The sequence below is a fragment of the Hydra vulgaris genome, chromosome 09 (genome assembly GCF_038396675.1).
Source record: "Hydra vulgaris chromosome 09, alternate assembly HydraT2T_AEP".
NCBI lineage: Eukaryota > Metazoa > Cnidaria > Hydrozoa > Anthoathecata > Hydridae > Hydra > Hydra vulgaris.
The window spans coordinates 26,408,530-26,428,882 of NC_088928.1; the positions used below are offsets into that span (position 1 = coordinate 26,408,530).

Genomic DNA, 20,353 nt, shown 5'->3' on the forward strand with positions numbered 1-20,353 from the left:
CCCTAATACATATATATATATATATATATATATATATATATATATATATATATATATATATATATATATATATATATATATATATATATACATATATATATATATATATATATATATATATATATATATATATATATATATATATATATATATATATATATATATATATATATATATATATATATATATATATATATATATATATATATATATATATATGTATATATATATATATATATATATATAGGTTTATAAATTGTGCTTCACAGCCATCAAATTAAACTTCACACATGTGAACTTCACTCAGTGCTTTGAAGTATCTTTGTACCTCCAGTATAATAAAGTATCTCCAGTATATTAAAATATCTCCAGTATCTTTGCTCAGTAACTTTGAAACTCATGATGGCAACATATTGATAACTTTCAGTAAAGTCTCCTAAATTTAGACATTTGTTTTAGTTAAGATTTTTTTTATTGTTTACTTCATGGTTTTGCAAAATGTGTGTGTATACAGCGGTGGCCAAAAATTAAAGACAACTCATTTTTTACTTGGTTTCTTAATCTTTAAATTAAAATTAAGAAGATTCTAATTGACATATTAAATTCTTTTTTTTAATATCTTAATTAAAATGTTAATTAAAACATACGGATTAAAGTGGTATAATTTTTTTAATCTAATTCTAATTAAATAGTGTTTAACTTATTAAAAAACTGATGAGTACTTATAAATCTTCTTTAAATAAATTGGACAAAATTTAGCAACCACTTTCAAATCTTTAATTTGCACTTATTAAAAATAATAATCTATTATTTTTTTTAACAGTCTCAATTGGTTATTACGTTGGCTATAAAATAAAATGTCGAAACCTGAGTTTCGATATCAAATAAACATTTATTTTTTGAATTGCAATAAGGATATAAAAATATTGCAAAAATGCGTGCAAAGATTGAAAAAAAAGACAGATACGTGGCTCTTGTATTAAAAGAAGAAGGCTATAGCATCAGACAAATAGCAGAAAAACTCGGAAGGTCTCACTCTTGCATTATTAACATAATTCAACGATACAAAGAGTCAATTAATGATTGTCATAGGACTGGACGCAATAAAATTTCAAATGACCGTGATGTTCGCTCGTTAGTGAGATTAATGAAAGAAAACAGACAAGCATCATCTACAGACTTGCCTACGAAATGGACACTGTCAAATGGTCTGAAAGCAAGCCCTAGAACTGTGCAAAGGGTCCTCCACAATTTAAATTATTTATGGTGTGCTGCTGCAAAAAAACCACGCTTAAATAAAAACAAAAATTTGCCAAGAAAGAGTGGTGCAAACTACATAAAAATTGGTCAACAGATCAGTGGAGCCATGTGGTCTTTAGTGATGAAATGAACGTTGAGGTAGACAACAGAAAAGGTCGCGTAATGTTCTGTAGACGTCCAAGTGAACGGTTCGATGAATCATGCATTTTGAAATGAACAAAACAAGGCAGTGGTTCAATAAGCATTTGAGCCTGTATGAGTGCCTGTGGAGTTGGCGTTTTTCATTTATTCGATGGTAGACTTAACAAAGAAAGGTACATCGAAATTTTGGAAAACTTGCTTATTCCTAGCATTGATTTATGGCAGTTGCAAGATGGGTTTATTTTCCAGCAAGATAATGCGCCGTGTCATAAAGCACATGTTGTTAGCGATTTGTTCAATTCTAATAAAATTCAAGTGCTTCCATGGCCTGCCAATAGTCCAGACTTGAATCCAATAGAGAATTTATGGTCGTGGCTTGATCACAAGCTTGGTAAAGAACAACTTTACAATTTGGAAGATTTGAAATCTTCTATCTCTCATCATTTGAAAAATGTGCCTGATGAAGTAATCAAAACTTTAATGAATTCAATGCCAGAACGAGTACAAGAGTGCTTGAAAACAAATGGAGGAACAACACGTTTCTAAATTATTTTTTTATTGCTTTTTGAAATATTTTTGAAACTGGTCTTAAAATTTTGTCCAATTTTTTTTCCCATTTATATTTTATACTAGTCAGTTTTTTAATTTTTTAACATTATTTTGTAAAAAAATTATAAATTCTTTTATAATAAATATAAAATACAATAAAAATTCTTACTAAAAATGTTTTTCTTTTTTTGATACCTTTTTCCAAAATAAAATTATACTAAGGTTAAAAATACATTTGAAAAAAAATGAGTGGTCTTTAATTTTTGGCCACCACTGTATATATATATATATATATAATATATATATATATATATATATATATATATATATATATAATATATATATATATATATATATATATATATATATATATATATATATATATATATATATTATATATATATATATATATAATATATATATATATGTATATATATATATACATATATATATATATGTATATATATATACTATATATATATATATATATATATATATATATATATATATATATATATATATATATATATATATATATATATATATATATATATATATATATATATATATATATATATACATATATATGTGTGTGTGTGTGTGTGTGTAGTAAGCTAGTCAATGCAGCACAAAAAATCATTAAACTCGTCTAGTGGGAATCATTGTAACAGTAGTGTTGCATAATTGTTACTTTGCCATTGCTTAAATCTTCTTTTAACTCATTCTATTAACTAATGCTCTAAACAAACTGACCATGATATAAGGAAATAGTTGTTTTTAAATGCAACATAATATTTATTAAGATTCAATATTAACAACTTTTTTTAAACACAGTTTTTCTTAACAGTAACAAAACATTTTAGTTTATTTTGTTGAAAAATTTTTTTTCCTGATTTTAGATGATAGCAAATAAAGTAATTTGTTAGATTCACTTAAAGAAATAAAAGTTTAAAAGTTTAGTAAATTAGGGGTCTGGTTCTTAATGTTTACTTATTCAAAATTTAATACTCAATAACATTTGATAAAATTAAATTCTAATAAAAAAATAAATTAATATTCAAAATAGAATTAATTCTATTGAACAGAACATTTTCCATCCAAAACATGAGTAATTGTAGGGCGTGTTTTGCCTTTGTTCAAGTAAATCATTAGTTATTAGAAAATTATTATTGAGTAATTACAAGCATTGAGTTATTTATATCAAAATATTTTTCAAATGGTTAATAAAAAGGGCTATATTTTTTTAATTGCACATAATATTTAATTGCACAAACATATTTTTTTAAATGCACATAAATTCTATGTAAGAGGTAACTCAATAACTGGTAAACATTTAAATCTAGACATTCATTATTAATATAGCTGTTTGATCAATTGGCAAGTGTTGTTTTTTTTCTTTCTTAAAACATTTTTTTTTCGAGCATTTCCTTTCTTTTTAACATGCATTCTCAAACTCTTTCAGATTAAATTAATGTCAAAAGTTCTTTAAAAGTATTTCTTTAATAGCTGAAAAAAATAAAAATGAAATATAAGTTGTTGTTTTTTTTGCAAATAAAAAATAAATAGAAGTTAGACTAATTTTTTTTTTCTTGGATAAAAAAAAATCAATTTTTTTTTTTAATTATGCAAATAAATAAAAAAAGTGTTTACTTGCATTAGTTTCTCTTAGAATAATTTAAAACAAGAAACCTTAAAAACATTCAAAATATGTGACACAGTTGAGGCAAGTTTAGAACAGTAGAGGCAATTTAGCACTTTTGACAAAGCTTATAATTTAATTTGATTTTTCGTTTAAAAAAAAATTTAAATTTACAACAAGATTATTTAGTTAAGTTTAAAACAACTCAAAAACAAAATTATACTTCAAAAATTTACAGATTTTTAATTAATTTATTCAAAAATATATTCAATGACAAATTAAAAATGTGGTAGTGGTGTAGTGGTAAAGTACTCAGAGTAATGCGGTAGTGGTGTAGTAGTAGAGTGCTTACCTCATAAGCGAGAACTTCCGAATTCAACCCCCACCACGTCCCTGGTAGTACCGCGCTTAACTTGTTTCTCAGCGCAGTAGTCTTGTTCATCAAGGTTCATGTTACAAAGTTATAGTGTTGAGAAAGGTTTTATATCTTTTATATCATGATATGATATAAAAGATATAAAATGCAATATGATATAAATGATATACAAGATTTTAATTTATACAATTAAGCAGTAATAATAAAAACCTGTCTACAGTTGATGTTTGTACATTTCAAATCAACTTTATTTTCTTTATCAATTCCCTAAAAAAAAGTAAAAAAAAGCAAATAGCAATAATAAAAATTATAACCAAGATCTTATAAAAACACTAAATAAAATTTGAAAACACTAAGTAAAAATTATACTATCATTTATAATTATAAAAATATTTTAGATAGGGGTAAACCTGCAATCAACAACATATTCTTCAATCTACCACAAACTCTTCAATCTACCGCATTTTCTACAATCTACTATAGATTACCACAGATCTACCATCTACCACAGAAATACCACAGATTGTAAATCTAACAGATTGCAGATTTTGTATTTTTTAATCTCTCTCCAATAAAAATGGAGGGGGTTAATTTTGGTAAAGAACTTTTTGGATACTTTAAATCTGAAAAAACTATTTGAACTATTGCTGTTGAATTTTATAAGCTCTAAACTAAAGACTTTATAAATCTATGTTTTATAAACTCTAAACTAAAACTTTATAAATTTAAATCTATGTTTTATAAACTCTAAACTAAAACTTTATAAATTTATGGTTTATAAACTCTAAAGATTTTATAAATTTATGTTTTAATAACTCTAAACTAAAGACTTTATAAATTTATGGTTTATAAACTTTAAACTAAAGACTTCATAAATTTATGGTTTATAAACTTTAAACTAAAGACTTCATAAATTTATGGTTTTCTTCTGTTAGCTAGAGTATATAAATATATATAACCAGTATAAACTAATCATTTATTAATTTAAGTTTAAAAATAACAATTAACAGAATCTTTATTCTGTTAATTGTTATTTTTAAACCTAAATTAATAAATGATTAGTTTATACTGATTATATATTTATATACTCTAGCTTGGTTGTCTTTAAATTTTACTATAAAATGTAAAGTTTATGGTTGTTTTTTAAAAAATTATTTTGAAGACTGGAAAAAATTTAAAATCTTAAATCTTTAATGAACATTGACATTTGTATCTTTATTTATTAACAAACGTCTAATTTAAGAGATATAAGCCAAATAAGGGAGTTTTTTTCTAATAATTTTTTATTCTATTTACTAAGCTATAAGATATATCAAAGATGCTTATTGCATTTAATTAATTTTTATTTTTTTAATACAATTTTTTACGCATTTTGCAAAAGTTCGTCCAAATTAATGATAATTAATATGCAATGAACTAATGATTATAAACTATTATCTATTGATATAAAATAGTGAATTTTAGTTTGTTAAATTTATTTACTAATAAAAATAACATATAAACTTGAAGAAATTAAAATAAAAAGAACTAAAAACAAAATAAAAGTTGTTTTTATTAAATAAAAACTTCTATTATGGATGTAACTCTTTATTTTTTAAGTTAATTTTTATACAATATTTCAAGGGAGTATAGATACTCTTGTTGTCAAGTATAGTATATATATTAAAAAACATCAATAAAAATTAAAAACAAAAACAAATCAATGCAATAGTTTCTTTTGATTCGAATATTGAAACATAGGTTTCCAAAACGAAGTTGTGAAGCAACCTCCCTCATTCTGATTCAGACCGCCGTCTAAAGGTGCACATTCCTGTCTAAAGGTGCAAATTCATGGCGTTGTATTTCAAGGACTTCCCTCATTTTTCTGTTAAAATTGTTGGCCTCTATTTTTAAAGTATTTTTATTGTTCCATGTAAAATTACCATGACAATTTTTCAAATGCTCCGCTATTGCTGAATAACCCCATTTTCCTTTGTATGTATTTTTCTGATGTTGGTAAATGCCAGATAAGATTTTGGTTGGTAAATGCCAGATAATTTTGCTTCACCGATATAACATTTTTTGCAGGAGCATTCAAGTTTGTACACACCTGGGTATAAGTTTATAAGAAGAGAAGGTTTATTTTTTGTAGTAAGTATGTGTTGTAAATTTTTTGGTGATTTAAAGACTGATGAGTAACCTGCTTTTTTGAAAACTTTTTTTAACTTACTGTAATCCATGGTAAAGATATAACATTTTTTGATGAAATTGATGAATGTTGAGTTTCAATGTTTTGTTTTTTATTATGTAAATTTTCTTTAGTGGTTTATATAATATTTTCCAGGCTTGTTTTTTTAAAACCATTTTCTACAAAAACATCAATTAGAAATAATAACTTTTGCTCAATATTGTGATCAAAGCATAAATATAATGCCCTATGAACAAATCCTTTGAAAACTCTGTTTACAATTTTTGGATCATAGCATGAGTTAGGTATTATTTCGATGTTAGTTATGGCATCTTTACAGTAAACTTTAAAATTAAATGTACCAGTTTTATTGTTAATAATAGTTATGTCAAGAAAGTTTAGCATGTTATTTTCATCAAAAGAAACTATTGCATTGATTTGCTTTTGTTTTTATTTTGTTTTAAACAGTTTATATATATACAAATATATATATATATATATATATATATATATATATATATATATATATATATATAATATATATATATATATATATATATATATATATGTATATCTCTCTCTCTCTCTCTCTCTCTCTCTCTCTCTCTCTCTATATATATATATATATATATATATATATATATATATATATATATATATATATATATATATATATATATATATATATATATATATATATGTATATATATATATATACCTCTCTGACTTCAGATATTTATATATTCTATCAAACCTTTGTAGTATACAAAGAAAATTTTATGTTATATGATGGCTGATCATCTGTTCTTGCACAATCTCCTATCACAACAACAGCATGGATTAATTAAATAGGTACTGTTAATGCTGAGGTGCTTATTGATGAATACACAATTTAAATTAGAGACTAGACAGCTCTAGGAATTAGGAAAAATGAGGTCAGCAATAATTTGCCAAACTTAATCTTTTAGAGGTCGGCATCAGGTCTGCAAAAAAAATTTAAAACAAAAAAAGATACAAATCTTTTACCATAAAACATACAAACAAAGTTGGAAATTTTTTGCAGACCTCAAATACTTTTAGGTCAACAGTTAGTAATATTATAGTTATTAATAATATAAAAAAAATTTTCTAATAATTCTTAGTCTTTTTTGCTTAAACTGTTTTGTTTTGTATTTTTGTATTTGTGTTATTGTATTTAAAAAAATTGACAAAATTGAAAGAAAAAAAACGAAACATATTGTCTCATCCAAGTGGAAAATTTGAAACTTCAATTTTAGACTTGCCATGACTTTCCCTTTTCTTGATAATTTCTGTTTTCTAAAACTACAGCATCTTTTTAGTTCCGCCATTTGTATAGCGTTACGCACAAACTTCTGCAAGTGTTAGCGACTTTAGCATAAGTTGAGTTTGCGAGCCGTTTATGGAACAATTGTGTGTAATATATGTACATGAATATAAAACATATATATATATATATATATATATATATATATATATATATATATATATATATATATATATATATATATATATATATATTATATATATATATATATATATATATATATATATATATATATATATATGTATATATATATATTTAAAACTTTAAAATTTTATTTTACCAATCAGTTATTTTGCTATATATATTTTCTTCCCTATATATATTTTTGCTATAAATATATACCACAAAATTGAAAAAATTTTAAAATTTATTACACGAAGGGGAGGGCTTGAACCAGGGTTGGACTAGCCCACCGGAACGTCAGGAAATTTCCTGGGAGGGCAGGCAACTTTTGTGGTTGTGGCTGCCTGTTACTGTACTTATTGAAAAAAAAATTTTCACTTGAAATTCCATCTTATCTTATTAATAATAAATATAAGACATCATAACAGTATAATATTATGATGTGTCACGTGTATCGTAAAACTGGTAGATAAAAATAGTAAAAGAAAGAAACCACTAAAATGTCTACAAAGGGTATTTATGAAAACAAAGTCATCATTTGTAACCGCATACAAATAAGGTTTACATGATAGTATCTTATTTGTGCGCAAAAAACATGTATATACTTTAATTTTTCGTGACATCAATATATTCGATGTAGTGCTATGTTGCAGCCATGTTTCAAAAAGCTTTAAGGTAAAAAAAAATTAATATTGACTTTTTTACAAAATAAGCTAGTTAAGATGTCTACAAATTGAATACATATTTTCGAAGAGTTACATACAATAATACATATTTGTCAAAAAGGTCAGCAGCTAGGTTGGCATTGCAGAATACCAACCCTAATTCTGAGGGCTGGACTAGGCCAAATTAAAATCAGGCCTGGTTAGAAACAATCAAAAATTACACCAATTTCAAAAAAAACATTATTGAACAGATTCAGGTAATTATAGATTAATCTCTCTAACTTGTGCAGTAGACAAACTAATGAAGAAAATTATATTTGATATGATGGCTGATCATTTATTCTTGCACAACTCCTATTGTGAAATAAATGTGCGAAATAAGCATGAGTTACGGAAATGAGATACGGAAAGCTCAGACAAGGTTATAAATTAATACATTGTCAATAAGAATGAAACTCTATATACAAAACGCTTTAGCAGTATATCTATAGCATCATTGCCATTCAAAAATTCAGGACTACTGTAAAGTAACAATGCAGATATCACAAAAGTATGCAGATATCACCTTGTCAATAACTTTTGTGCTGATGTTATTCTTGGTCAAGCTTTTATGAAATAGCAAAAAACTTGCTTACTTTAATGCATATCCTCTACCCAGAACAGATGACCAGAATAACTAATTGTCCAAGTACCACTTGACAATTAGTTTATCTGGTTAAATGTAGTTAAATGGTCAAATAATGTGATATAGCGCATTTTGTACTGCTACTAATTTATAATTACAGTAATAGTTGTTGAATATTTGAGTACCGCATACCCAGTTAATTTAAAAATTTATTTTAAAAGATTTTTATAAATTTATTTAAGAATTTTTTTAAGCCAAGAGGGGGAAGGGGGAGGATGAACAGAATATATCCCTTTCATAAATAAATGTAAACACCTTTTATATATGTTAAAATTTGTATAACATAGTGTTGTGATTTTAATGTGCGTCACTAATTTGTCAATAACTAGCTTTGCTAATTATTCACAAAACTCACATGTTACTTTTATTATTATAACATTTTGTATAGATTGATAATTGTTGACAAGAGTCACTAGTTGTATTTTTAAATGCTATATATAGCGAACAATTTTTTGTAAAAAAAGTTGTTCGCTATATATAGCATTAAAAAATTTTATATTGTATGCCAATTTTACTAATGTTACTAATGATAATAAAATATATAAAAACAATCGATATTTGATACTAGGGTGCATTGTACCATTAACATTACACCTAACTCCAAATCTAGTGTTGCACCTCTCATACACATTATTAGTCTACTATAAAATTATAATCACTTTTTGCTTATTAACATTACTAACTTCTTTAAAAAAAAGTTTTTTCTGAGAAAAGTGTTTCGCTTCTTACAGTTTTTTTCCAGAACATGCCCAGCAAATACTTGTAGCCCACTTTTACACCTATCTATTGAAAAAGTTATTTGCATTTGAAGTTATGACAATTTTAGTCAACTTTATTTTGACCACAGTTTTTTCAACAAATCCATATATCGGTTAAATAAATTGGTACTTAAATTGTCATAACTTTGTATAGAATTAATCAACTTCCATTTTTTTCACCTTATAAATACTGTATTGATCTTCTTTCTGATGACATACAACATTATAATACTCAAACAATGTAAAACTTTTAAACACATTCCTACATTAAGTGGCATATACTAAATATAACATAAAACTTGAGTTTATTATTTTATGTCACTTGCAGATTTTAAAACTTATTACTTAAATGACAAATCAAAATGATAACATTCAAATAAAACATGTTGAAAACAAACATTTTTAATAAATGTCAAAACAAGTGACTTTATAACTTTTTTTTTTAACTTTTTTACTACAAACTTTTGTTACTTATAATTTAATATAAAACACAAAAATATAATAAGGGTATAAAACTTGTACTTATAACAATAAACTTTAAACAGAATAACTATATTTGAACTTTAAAATGCTATGCATTGCTTCCTTCAAATTAGTACAAAGTTTTTAATAATATCGTTTGACTATTACATTTATTTTTTTTATTTTTTATTTTTTTGTAAAATAATGATCACTTTCAATATTTTTCAAATTTTTCATATTTTACGCTAATTAAAAAAACTTACCTGCATACAATATGAATAGAGCTGTCCAGTTCTAATCCATTGGTCTATAAAAACATTAGTATCTATGTTCCAAGAACATTTTTTTAAAAACTGATTATTTTTAACATTGAAAAAAAAGGACATTAAAATAATGTACTGCAAGAAGTAATATGAATCCATCATCAACGATCGATTTTCTTGACCGATTTTCTTGATATAATTATATGACTTATTATAAAGACTTGTTCTAAAAAAAATAACAACAACAGCAAAGACAAAAAATATATATATATATTGTTGTCAACAAAAACAAAATAAAAAACTATAAAAATAACAACAACAGCAACAATTACATTAAAAATAAAAGTAACAGCAATAATAAAAACAACTGCAACAGCAGCAGCAACAGCAACGACAAAAACAACAACAAAAAAAACAACAACAACAACAATAAAAATAACAACAAAACAGCGAAAATAAAACAGTAGCAACGACAAAAATGACGACGACAAAAATAAAAACAAAGTATATCCCGCTTCCCGCAATTTATCCAGTGATTTCCCGCATTTTCTTCTGAACAACAAAAATCAGCGCAATTTGCAGCGGTGGCCGATTAAAATCAAGATTTAAATCAAATGATTATTTTTGGATGACTAATGATTTAAATCAAATTTTTCTCTTATGTTTGATTTTATTAATAACAAACCATTTAAAATCTTTTTCTTGTCATATTTTAAAACAAAATAAAATAAAATCTTTTATTGAAATACAGAATATTTATAGTTACATTTGTGTAGATCACAATGTGTTTATAATTTTAAGATAATTGGAAAATGTTTTTATAATTTTTATATGTAGTAATTCATTGATGGTATTTTTTGAAACAACACGATTATCCAATGTTATCAGTCAATGAGTTGTGAAATATTGGATAAACAACGCAATATTTTTCTTTGCTATTGCTAATATGACTGTGTATATATAGTTTAAAATATCCCACATTCCATTTTATATCACCCATGCGACTATTTTAGGTAAGCAAACATCACCTCGCTTCACCTTTTTCTTCCTGACTTGTTTTACTTTAAATTCTTTAAGTTAAAATCTTGCATTTGTCTCCAAAAAGTCTCTAAGTTAAAATCTCGCGTTTATTAAAGTATTGGCAGGGCCGCCGTGAGGGGGGGTCTACTAGGTTGTTTTGTCCCGGGCGCCAGGTCAACAGGGGCGCACGAAGCCGAATATAAATAATTTTTTTTCCATGTTTATTTAAAAAAAAGATGAAGTACTGCGAAGCAGCGTGGAAAATAAGAAATCAAAAGCAGCCGGTCAATTTGACCAGCTAAAACATATAATAGACGGTCAATTGCTTTTTTTGGCCGGTCAATTTTTTTTAGTTTAAATTTTCAACTTTGTAATGAAGTGCTTCATAATTGGACTTTTTAAATAAAAAAAGTAATTAATGCTTTACAACTAAGAAATTAGCTTTACTTTCAAAACATTAGTTTTAAATAAAGCGATTCTTTTTATATAGCGGAAACTCGCAAATAAAGTGAATACTAATGATTAATTTAACAACCCGCTGAATTAAATGTTTAAAATAACTTTAGTGCACGGAGATTTTCATTCAATTAAAAACGGAGATTTTTTACTTTATTAAAAAAAGAGATTAGATTAAATCCAAGTAGTTTGATATTGATATAAAATATTAAAACAATTTTATTAAATTTATTTCTCTAATTTTCAAAATCTCTCAAATTTGAAACAATTTTGAAACACGTGATATCAATGTGATAGTCTGATAGACCCAATCAAGAAGAAATTCAAACAGTTTTTTGCTTATGAGCGGATGCTGTTTCAAAAAGAATTAAAACATGTCTGGTCGGAATGTCAAATCGGAATGGTAGCTGTGAATGAAGAGAATATTTTGGTAAGTTCTACCTCTTTAAAAGAAATGATGTTAATAAACTTTTAAGCTAATAAAATAAAATTTTTTAAAATTTATTCTCAGGTGCTGCCAACAGAAGAACCCATCGCTACCATTCCTTCCAATGATCCTGCTTTGTGGGCAGCACATCTTTCCGCTTTGTATACTTTGGTACTGACAAAAGATGGACCGTGAAGGAGCGCTTTCTGAGGGTCGAGAATCTTGAAAAAAAGATAGGTGCTGACATTGCCAAGCTTATTATGGATGTCTTAGAACAAAATGGAATCGATCTCAAAAACTGCAGAGGTCAAGGATATGACAATGGAGCGAACATGTCCGGTATATACAAAGGAGTACAGGCGATTATACTGCAAAAAAATCCTCAAGCTCTCTATATGTCATGCAGCGCTCATAGTCTCAACCTTGCTGGTGTTCATTCTGCTGAATCTTCGGTTAAAGTCAAGAACTACTTTGGCCGAGTCCAGTCACTTTACAATCTTTTCAGTGGAAGCCCTAGTCGGTGGAAAGTCTTGATTGAAACCACTGGTTTGTCCCTTCATCAAACGTCGCAAACCAGATGGAGTGCGCGAATCGAGGCCGTGAAGCCGTTAGTCAAGCGATCCAGGGAAATCCTCGAATCTTTGAAAAAACTCCGCAATTTTGATCTAACAGCTGATCATTTGAATGAAGTAAAATCTCTGGAGAAGTGGGTTCATTCATTCGAGTTCATCGTAATGACAACCTTTTGGTATAAAACTCTTCAATCAATCAACTACGTGAGCCTTGCACTCCAATCAGAAAATATCTCCTTGGACGACGAGATGAAACTCATTAAGACTCTTATTGAAGATCTAAATCGACTGAGATCATCTTGGACCAGCATCCTTAATGAGGCACGTTTGATAGCATCTGGTCTTGCTTCTTTTGGTTTTCAATCAGAATTTGTGAAGAAGAGGACGAAAAAAAGGAAGACCTTTCACGAAGAGGTGAGGAACACCGCTCATTTCCATGAAGACGAGGCAAAAGAGTTTGAGGTGAGCGTATTCAATACCGCTGTTGATACTCTTATTCAGCAGGTCAGTGATAGATTCCAAGCTGCTGAGAAAACGACGAATATGTTTTCGTTCTTGTGGTCATTGAAATCTCTTGTTATGTCAAATGAAGAAGAATCAGAAGAAAGTGTTGAAGCACCTATCCAATTGGAGGAGAAATGCAAGGTCTTGGCACAAATCTACGCGACCGATGTTGAGGAAGAGAAACTTATTGAAAAGGTCCGCCACCTCGATGCTCTGAAGCGATCCAATCTTTTTGGTCCAAAAGAATCTCTCACTTCCATGACGTTATTGAATGGAATATACCAGAAAGGTCTTCAGCCGCTCTTCGAATCAGTCTGCATTTTGTTGCGCATCTTCAACACCATCCCTGTTTCTGTTGCGGAAGGCGAGAGATCTTTTAGTAAGCTTGCTCTAGTTAAGACAGCTTTAAGGTCTACAATGAGCCAAGAATCTTCTGGTTATTTCCATTGAGCATGATCTTGCCAAAAAGTTGTGCTACGGTGAAGTGATTTCCAAATTCGCCATGAGTAAAGCTCGAAAGATCAATTTCCTCTGAAGTTGAAACAACAATAGCTGTTGTATTCTAGACAAATTTTTGCTCTTAACATCCAATAGTGTTTAATGATTGTCTTTGGTCTGTTTCTACCATGTTCTAGTGTCAACTTTATCATTTTATGTATGAGTGTATAACCAAGTCAAAAGACCATTGCAATTATCTAGAAATAAACTGTTCAAATGTTCATTAATTAAAATTAAAAAATTCTATCTTCTTTTATCCTCTTTGATTTGTTATCAAATGGCTTATTATACGTATTGAATTATGGATCATTAGATCAGCTTTCACTTTCAGTAGGGCGCTTGGGAAATTTTGACCCTGGGCGCCGCAAAGGCTCACGGCGGGCCTGAGTATTGGGTATTTATAAAAACAGCAACAAATATCAAAAACAAGCAAAATGAACCAAAAGTAGCATTAAAAAAGGCAACGGCAGAGCATCGCCTAAATGCCGTTTGAAAAACGGCTGTCATGCATGTACCATGCCTTAAACGGTGAGCAAGACTTGGATTGGACTATGCTTGTCGGCCGATGGTGGGCCAGTAATGACGCCGATTGTGGGCCAAGCATGGCGAGTTTGCTGGGAAGGGCATTTGTTGCCCCTTGTGTCGTTGGCCCTGGTAAATGTTTTATTTTCAACATCGCAGCAATATTGGGACTACAACTGCTGAAAGTTTTGAAGCTCTAGCTATTTTGGAGAGCAATAAAAAATTAGTTGCAAGATTTTGTTGCAACCGTGTTTTCGTCCCTGTTAGTTGCAAGATTTTGTTGTCACCGTGTTTTCGTCCCTGGAAAAATATTTTAACGTAGAACCTCACCCGGACTATACAAGCGCTGAAAGTTTCGATTCTATAAAACTGATACAAATTTACAATATTTATAAGATATATAATGGTGAGAAAAAAAAATAAAAATCTCACAATTTTGTAGAATACAAAAAGTATAACTACAGGGTATCATTAATATTAAAAGTACGTGGAAAACTTGCAGAAGACCAGATGGTCTTGTCATCAAGAAACCGCTTGTACTGGTAATATTTTTTGTATTTTCGTTTTATACGTTTCTAGTTTCACAAAATATAATGGTAGTTCATCTTATATTGGATTCACATATAATAAAATGTAAGATAATAAATAATTGATGAATGCTAGATTTTGTACATATAAATATCTGATTAGGCATAAATAAAATTATTATTGATTTATATATTTTTTTATATTGATATTTGTTATTGAAGTTTTTTGGGATTTTCGTTCCAACGTTAATTTTGTTTCTAGTTTCAGTATTAGTCTAGTGTAAGTTCATATAATTGTTTATATTTAAAACGAATTTTTAAACAATTTAGGTTATCCACTTTTGTAATTATGGCATTTCTGGATATCAGTTTATTATAGAGATAGGGATAGGAATAGCAAAACCGGTAAACCGGTTTACCGGTAAATTGATTAAAAATTATGTTTAAATTTACCGGTATTTTTCAAATAATTTACCGGTAATTCGGTAAAATTTTATGGAAATTCTGAATAAATTATTAGTAGTATTTTTTTCTAACTAAAAAGAAAAATTCTACAAAAAAGCTAACTTTTTTACATATTATAAAAAAACAGTTGAAATCGCAAAAAATTAAGAACTTTATAATGGAAAAAAATTTTGTTTTCTTACAATATTACAATATGCATTTCTTAAAAAAAAATACAGCCTACTTGATTGATTTTTCTTAAATTTTCGTATTTTAACAGAGAAAGAAAAAATTTACAAACAATTAGGATTTGTTTATGTAGTTTATTTATAATTACATTCAGTTTATTTTGTGCTCTCGTCCCATCTGGTTACAGTTACAGGTGACATTTTATTTAATTTAAATAGTGCGTTAGTGAGTTTTTTTTTAATTATTTGGTTTTTTGCACTGGATGATAAAATTATAAAATAACATAAAAAAAAATTGAAAATAAACACAAAACATAACTTTGAAAATAAAACGAATATTCTATATTTTTATTGTGTTGAGTAAGTATTTCACAAAAAGTCTTTAAAATTATATTATAGAATATATTTGTATTATGTTCCAAAATTTACATATTGTATTTTTTTAAAAAAATAGCCTTATCTATGATGTCTACTGGATCCGGACAAAATTAATTGTTGAATCATTTTCTACGTACGAAAGCTGGCGATTCAGCTATATGCAATGTATGCAAAAAAATATATATAAAATGCTCTGGCGGCAGCACAAGTGGTTTGCACAATCACCTTATCAGAAAACATAAAATTAATCTGCTAAAAAGAGTTCAACATGATGATGCAGAAGCTAGCTGTTCTAATATCAATACCACAACTTCCGTTACGAACGATACAAATTCTAGATCAAAAATTTCTGATTATTTCAACATTATTAAAACATTATTAAAACGATTGATGACTCATTTCCAGCTGTTTCAGCACGACTGACAGAACGAGATTGTTTATCATTTAAAAAGATTTGCACATCATACGATCGTATGATGTGCAAATCTTTTTAAATGATCATAGCAATTATTTAAATCCAAAGGATATGATTGCCCAAAGTCTCCAAAAACAATTAAGAAAATGGTGTTGCAGTACGGTGACAATATCCGAAAACAAATCGTTACAGAATTATCAGAAAGAATAGCCCGTGGTGAATTATCCATCTTGACTTTCGATGAATGGACTCTCTCAAAAATCGAAGGTTTATGAATGTGAATGTCCACTCGTATGATAATGTATTTTGGAATCTCGGATTGGTTAGGATTAAAGGATCGATGCATGCTGAAAAATGTATATCGTATCTTCAAAATACACTTAAAGAATTTAGTATTGCGATAGAAAATATAATTTCCATTACTACGGATGGGGCCGCCGTAATGAAAAAGGTAGGCAGATTACTGGACGTAAATCATCAACTTTGTTTAGCCCACGGCATCCAGTTATCAGTAGTCAAGGTGCTGTATAAAAGATCTGTTTCGGATGATATTTCCGTAGAAAATCAAGAAGTGGCTATTACTGAATTTGAACTTGGTAAAGATGAAGAGGACGATGTAATGGAAGATATTGGGGTTTTTGACGTTATTGAGGATACATCAACTACTGATTCATCAATTCAACATGAAAGTATAGGTCCAATAATAACAAAAGTTCGAAAAATTGTTGTCATGTTCTGTAGATCACCAACAAAAAATGACATCCTCCAAAAACATGTTAGGGATGAATTTAAAAAAGAACTTGCGCTAATCCTTGACACAAAAACACGGTAGAGCAGCATGTTGATAACGCTGGAAAGAATTTATGAGATTAAAAATTGTGTTCGTAAGAGTCTAGTCGATATCAAACCCGATATAGATTTATCAGAAAATGATCTCAATGTTGTATCAAATATAATAATGGCTTTGCAACCTGTTAGAGTAGCTGTGGAAGCTCTCTGTTCAAGGGACACGAATCTATATGTTGCAGATTTGACAATAAGGTTCATGTTGGATGAACTAAGTAACCAAAATAATTTCTTAAGTAATGAATTGAAACAAGATTTAATATTTCGAATAAGTGAGAGAAGAACCGTATATTCTGATATATATATATTTTTTAAATAATTCACCTCCCAAAGCCAAGAAGGCCACTACAGATGAGGAGGCTACTTGTGGTTATCACCTTCTCTCAACTCTATAACTCCGAAACACAAACTTTGATGAACAAGGCCGCTGCGCGGAGAAACAAGTTGAGCGCGGTACTACCAGGGGCGTGGTGGGAATCGAACTCGGAAAGCGAGCGCTCTACCACTACACCACTACCGCATATATATTCATATCTTCATGAAACATGTCCACGTACAGCTTTAAATAATGAAAATAATTATGGCGTGTTTAATACAACTAGTAAATTGGTTATGGAAAAAAATATTGTAGAAATCATTCAACAATTTTTAAAAAACGATTCCAAAACTACTGAAGCTGAAGTTGTGCAAGTGTATGAAACTGAATCAACTAGTGAATCTACGGTTTTATCAGCAGTGGCGACTTCAAGTCAAGCAATGTCAATGAAGGAAGAACTTGATTTAGTAATTTAAAAAAAAAGATAACTATTGCTCACGAAGAGATTAGTGATCCGAAGACAACATCCGGTCTTTTAAATATAGTCAGGAAAGAAATGGCGTATTTCAAGGAAAAAAATATTAAAGGAAAATATTTAAACAAACTCCAAAAGTATATTTCAGCAGTTCGCCCAACCAGTGTAGAGTCGGAAAGAGCTTTTTCTGCAGCAGGTTTAATTGGCACAAGGTTCATAACAAGTTTAAAAGACGAAACATTAAATGTAATGTGTTTTTTAAGAACTTACTTCAATAAACAATTTATGCTCCTTGAAAAGAATTGACCATACTAATTATTTTTATTTTGAAAATAAAGTTTTCTTTATGTTTATGTTTGTTTATGTTTACGCTAAAATACAAAAATGTTAATGTATAATAAATGAATTAATTATATTTTATTATATAAAAAAAATCTTTTTGATTGTTTAATTTATTTATTTTTAACCAGGATGGACCTGTAAACTGATGCTGTTTTATTAATATATTCATTTGTTATGCTTTTTGTTGTTTTCAGTGTTTATATTATTACTATTTAAGCCTTTAGAAAAAAACCCGGTAAATTACCGGTAACCCGGTAATAATTTTTTTTTACCGAATTACCGGTTTTTTAAAATATCGGTAAATTTACTAGCACTAGATAGGGAACGCGATATGAAATTGTGAAACGCAATGGTTTTGTTTTTCTAAGCGGTATATTAAAGTTTCCTACTTCTCGAGTGTCATATCTATTTCTATTGCTTTTAAAGAAATCATTTGAGAAATGAGATGGGACAAGCCCAAGTTTATATTTCAGCATAAGCAATAAGTTTTGATAAATGTTTATTCTAAAGAATTTTAGTGCATTAAGGAGTTTTAACAAAGGTTCAGCATGAGTGAATTTATCTTTTTTATCGACAATCCTAACGGCATGTTTTTGATGTCGATAAAGTGATTTCGAATTGGATTTATTGGTACTTGCCAATGCTGTATTACCATATGTATGATAGGTCTGTATAAATGAGAAATAAAGATGTTTTAGATTTTCTTGGGATAACATCGGTCTAGCTTTGTATAGCACGCCAATGTTTTTGGTTATTTTAGTATTTAAATAGTCAATGTGTCCTTTCCATGAAATATTTTCGTCAATTAGTAAACCTAGAAATTTAGTTGTTGAGGTTCCTTCAATGTTTTTGTTTTCTATTTTTAGCAAAGGTAATATATTTGGAATTTTTTTTTTCTTTTTTGGTTGGGATGGAATAAAATGTAACTGGTTTTTTCTGTATTTAAAGATAATTTATTAGATTTGAGACAGATAATAGGTTTTTTAAGTTTAATATTCGTTGTTTTAAAGAGTTCTAATAACTGAGATGAATAAAATAAATTAGTATCATCTGCAAACATTATGACATCAAGTTTGTTTAAGACTTTCGAAAGATCACTAATGTATATTAAGAACAATTAGGGAGCTAGAATGGAACCTTGGGGAACGCCACATTTATACTTAAGCATTTTTGAACAGATATTTTCATCAGTTTTAACACATTGCTGTCTGTTCAGCAAAACGTTTTTAAACCAGAGTAATGCAACATTTTTTACGCCATATTTTTCAAGCAGCATTTTTTGAGCAGGATAGCATGATCAACAGTATTGAATGCTTTCGATAGATCTATAAAGATTCCTAGAACGAATTCTTTATTAACAAATGAGTAATAGATGCTATTTACAAAATCTGCGATTGCATCTTTGGTTGCATGTTGCTTTTGAAAGCCGAAGTGTTTTGTATTTTAGATGTCGTTGTTTGCTATATATTTGTATAATTTATTATAAATTATTCGTTCTAGGAGTTTTGAGAATACAGGAAGAATTGAGATTGGTCTATAATTGTTTAGTAAGTATGGTTCTCCAGTTTTTATATTGGTACAATTTTTGTTATATATATATAGTTTATATATTGGTACAATTTTTGCAATTTTTAATTTCTCTGGAACGGTTTCTGTTGTAATTCCTGTTGAAGATTTAAAAATTTCGAAGAGGGTTTTTTTTTTATCAAAAAGATACTCATTACTACATTGCTACAAGTTTAATCAATTCCTGGTGCTTTGTTAATTTTTAAAGAGTTTTTTGCATTTTCGAGTTCTTCATAGCTATACCCGTTGAAAGTTAGTTCGCTATTTAGATCAGTAAAATAATTTTCAAAGAAGTTATTTGGGGTTTGAATATTAAATGCCATGTTAGGGCCAATACTTGTGAAGAAATTGTTGAACTGTTCGGCATTAGAGTTCTTATCGTTGTGTTCTGTTTCATTTATAATAATTTTATCTGGTAAGCTGT

The 20,353-nt window shown here is 28.0% G+C and overlaps 1 protein-coding gene across 3 annotated transcripts in view; it reads right to left on the reverse strand.

Annotated features, from left to right (window-relative positions):
• Positions 1–20,353, reverse strand: part of LOC100201536 (receptor-like tyrosine-protein kinase kin-16) — a 120,827-nt gene that overhangs the window by 89,814 nt on the left and 10,660 nt on the right. Inside the window, exons 1-4 of one of the 3 annotated variants that reach the window (XM_065805180.1) lie at positions 10,570–10,706; positions 10,434–10,477; positions 4,176–4,232; positions 329–436 (exon numbers count right to left, since the gene is read on the reverse strand). Coding sequence is in view for 2 of the 3 variants with exons in the window: in XM_065805178.1 (XP_065661250.1) it covers positions 4,176–4,232; positions 10,434–10,659 (283 nt within the window). In the remaining variant the exon portion in view is untranslated. Of the gene's footprint in view, positions 1–328; positions 437–4,175; positions 4,233–10,433; positions 10,707–20,353 lie in introns of those variants that run through there. The other 2 variants (XM_065805179.1, XM_065805178.1) reach the window with 2 other exon arrangements.